Source organism: Petaurus breviceps, unplaced genomic scaffold (genome assembly GCF_028583685.1).
Source record: "Petaurus breviceps papuanus isolate PSGF00001 unplaced genomic scaffold, PetGlider_PUasm1.0 373, whole genome shotgun sequence".
NCBI classification, from domain to species: Eukaryota; Metazoa; Chordata; class Mammalia; order Diprotodontia; family Petauridae; genus Petaurus; species Petaurus breviceps.
This window is the reverse complement of record NW_027186299.1, coordinates 2,744,061-2,747,201: the sequence shown is the minus strand read 5'-3', so window position 1 is coordinate 2,747,201 and position 3,141 is coordinate 2,744,061. Positions and strand designations below refer to the sequence as shown.

Genomic DNA, 3,141 nt, shown 5'->3' with positions numbered 1-3,141 from the left:
TCTATATCCTTTCCATAAATTCCAATCCAGTTTTTATACATATTTCATTTTTCTTTGAGGCTTTGCTTGTAGCTATTTTCCCACTGATATCTTCTTCTGAATTTTTGTCTTGATCTTCCTTATAATCCTAATAACACTTTATGATCAGGTTCTTTTTTGTTGTTATTTGGTCATTTTTCCAGTCTCTATATTGATTTAGACCTTTATGTTAAAGTTAGGCTCTGCTAACCTAGGGTGTAGGGGTACAGCAACATTCCAAGCTTCAGGCTTTTAAATACTATTGTTTTTCAAAACTAATTCTGCGAGTTTGTGAGTTTTTCTTTGTTTCCAAGGTGGTGTGATCTTAGAGAAAATGTAATCACTGCTTTCCCATTTGTACCCTGGTTCTTAAGCAGGGCTATTGTCACTCAGAGTACTTGCTCTCTTATGACTGCAAGCACTCCACTCTACCCTGGAACTAAAATTTAAACTCTTATTTCATCTTACACTTCTTTAGGTACTGTATGAGCCACTTTAAGTATTGTGTGAACTGGCCTGTGTTCTGTTCCTTGAATGAGACGCTAAATCTTTTGACTCTGGGAATTTTCTCTGCTTGTACCCTAGTCTTAGAATTCTCTCCTTCCTCATCTATGGCTCCTGACTTCCCTGAAGATCCAGTTAAAACACCACCTTCCATAGGAATCCTTTCCTTATCTACCTTAAGTCCAGTACCTTCTAAGGTACAGAGCCAAGATGGTAGAAAAAAAGCAAGGACTCTCCTGAGCTCTCCCAAATTTCCCTCCAAGCAACTTGAAACAGTACCTCAAAACAAATTCTGGAGCATCATAATCCACAAAAGGATAAGGTGAAACAATTTCCTACCCCAAGACAACCTAGAAGGTCAGCAAGAAAGGTCTATGGCACTGAGGGGAGAGTGGAGCTCAATCTGGGCACAGGCAGAGGGAAGACACTACTTAAAGAAGTGTAAGGTGAAAGAAAAGTTTAATTTGCTATATCTTGACTTGGACCTTTATGTTAAAGTTAGGCTCTGCTGACCTAGGGTGTAGGGGCACAGCACCATCCCCAGCCTCAGGCTTTTTAATGCTGTTGTTCTTCAAAACTAATTCTGAGAGTTTGGGACTTTTTCTTTGTTTCCAAGGTGGCGTGATCTTAGACAAAGTGTAATCACGGCTTTCCCTACAAGTAAAGCCTCAAAAAAATGACACTTGTATAAAAACCTGACAGGAATTTATGGAAGAGATATAGGCCTAAAGATATCTTGAGTCAGCAAAGTAGCTGTGGCCACCAGAGCTCTCAGGCCAGAAGAGAAGGGGGTCAGGTGACTGGTTAGAAGGAGATTACCAAGGTCCCTTTGCAGGCACTGGGAGCAAGATGCTGTTGCATCACCCACATGCATGCTGGGATCATGGTACTGGGTGTAATGCCAGGGTGAGGAGGAGTGCTAGCATGCTAGAGGTGGCAGCTGCAGAGGGGCAGGGACCTGAGTTACAGTTTCAGGACAGAAAAGAGGGCAGGTAGCCACTCAAAGACCAGAGACCACCACTCTCCTTAGACCTGAAAACTGATCTAGGAGAACAAGAAACTTACAGACCCCAGCACTAGCTCTGGAAACAGCTGCACAAAAATCCTGAAGCTTGGGACAGTGCCCCGTCTTCCCCAGGAAAAGAGTACAACTTTAACATCAAGCTAAAAGTCAAGAACTAGTCTGGAAAAAATGAACAGACAAAAGGAAGAACCTGAGCATAAAAGGTATTAAAATGACAGAAAATCAAAATGCAAACTCAGAAGACAAGAAAATCAGAACTGCCATATCAAAAACCTCACAGGAAAATGTAAATTGGTCTCAGGCCTGAAAATAATGACTAGAAGAGTTCAAAAAGGATTTATAAAATTAAATAAGAGAGGTAGAGGAAAATTAGGGAAAAAGATGAAAGTGATACAAGAAAATAATGAGAAAAAAGTCAACAACTTGGTAAAAGAGGCATAAAAACACTGAAGAAAATAACACCTTAAAAACAGAATGCATCAAATGGTAAAAGAGAAACAAAACTCCACTAAAGAACTCCTTCAAAAGTATAATTGGCCACATGGAGAACGATGGACAAAAATTCACTGAAGAGAATCAGGCAAGTGGAAGGTAATGACTATGCAAAACATCAAGAAACAATCAAACAAAATCAAAAGAATGGAAAAATAGAGAAAAATAAGAGGCTAGACACCATCTTTCCAGAAATTATGAAGGAAAACCACTCTGGTATTCTAGAACCAGAAAGTAAAATAGAGATGGAAAAAATAGGGGCAGCTAGGTGGTGCAGTGAATAGAGCACCAAGTCCTGGAGTCAGGAGGACCTGACTTCGAATGCGGTCTCAGACACTTAACACAAAACTAGCCATGTGACCTTGGGCAAGTCACTTAACCCCAATTGCTCTACCTTCCCCCTTCCAAAAAACAAAACAAATTTAAAGAATTCACTGATCATTGAAAACTCCCAGGATTATTATATTCAAATTCCTGAGCTTCCAAGTCAAGAAGAAAGCATTTCAAATAGCCAGAATGAATTAATTCAAATATCATAGAGAAATTGGCAGGATAACACAAGATTTAGTAGCTTCTACATTAAACTATCAGAGAGCATGAAATGTGATATTATGGAGGTCAAAGAACCTAGCCTACCCAAAAAATTTGAGCATTGTCCTTTAGAGGACAAAATGGGCATTTAATGAAATAGAAGACTTTCAAGTAGTCCTGATGAAAAGACCAGAGCTAAATTAAAAAAAAAAGTAACTTTCAAACACAAGACTCAAGAGAAGCATCAGAAGCTCAACAGGAAAGAGAAAACAAAGGATTCAATAAGTTTAAAGTGTTTATATTCCTACCTGGGAAGATGATACTTGTAACTCCTAAGAACTTCATCATTTAGAAAAATTATACATGGACAGATGGCACAGATCTAACTTGAATATGATAGAATAAAATTAAAGGCTGAGAAAAGGGAATGCACTGGAAGAAGGCAAAGGAAGATGTAGAATGGGGCAAATTATTTTGCAGAAAACAGGTATAAAAGGAAGAGTTGCTATACTGGAAGGGGGAGATGGAGAGAGAGAGAGACAGAGAGAGAGAGAGAGAGAGAGAGAGAGGGA

General features: G+C 39.2%; 1 protein-coding gene across 1 annotated transcript in view; it reads left to right on the top strand.

The window, feature by feature from the left end:
• The first annotated feature begins 2,087 nt into the window (after window positions 1-2,087).
• Window positions 2,088-3,141, top strand: part of NT5C1B (5'-nucleotidase, cytosolic IB) — a 40,222-nt gene continuing 39,168 nt past the window's right edge. Inside the window, exon 1 of the mRNA XM_069099340.1 lies at window positions 2,088-2,126. Within this exon, the coding sequence (XP_068955441.1) occupies window positions 2,088-2,126 (39 nt within the window). The remainder of the gene's footprint in view (window positions 2,127-3,141) is intronic.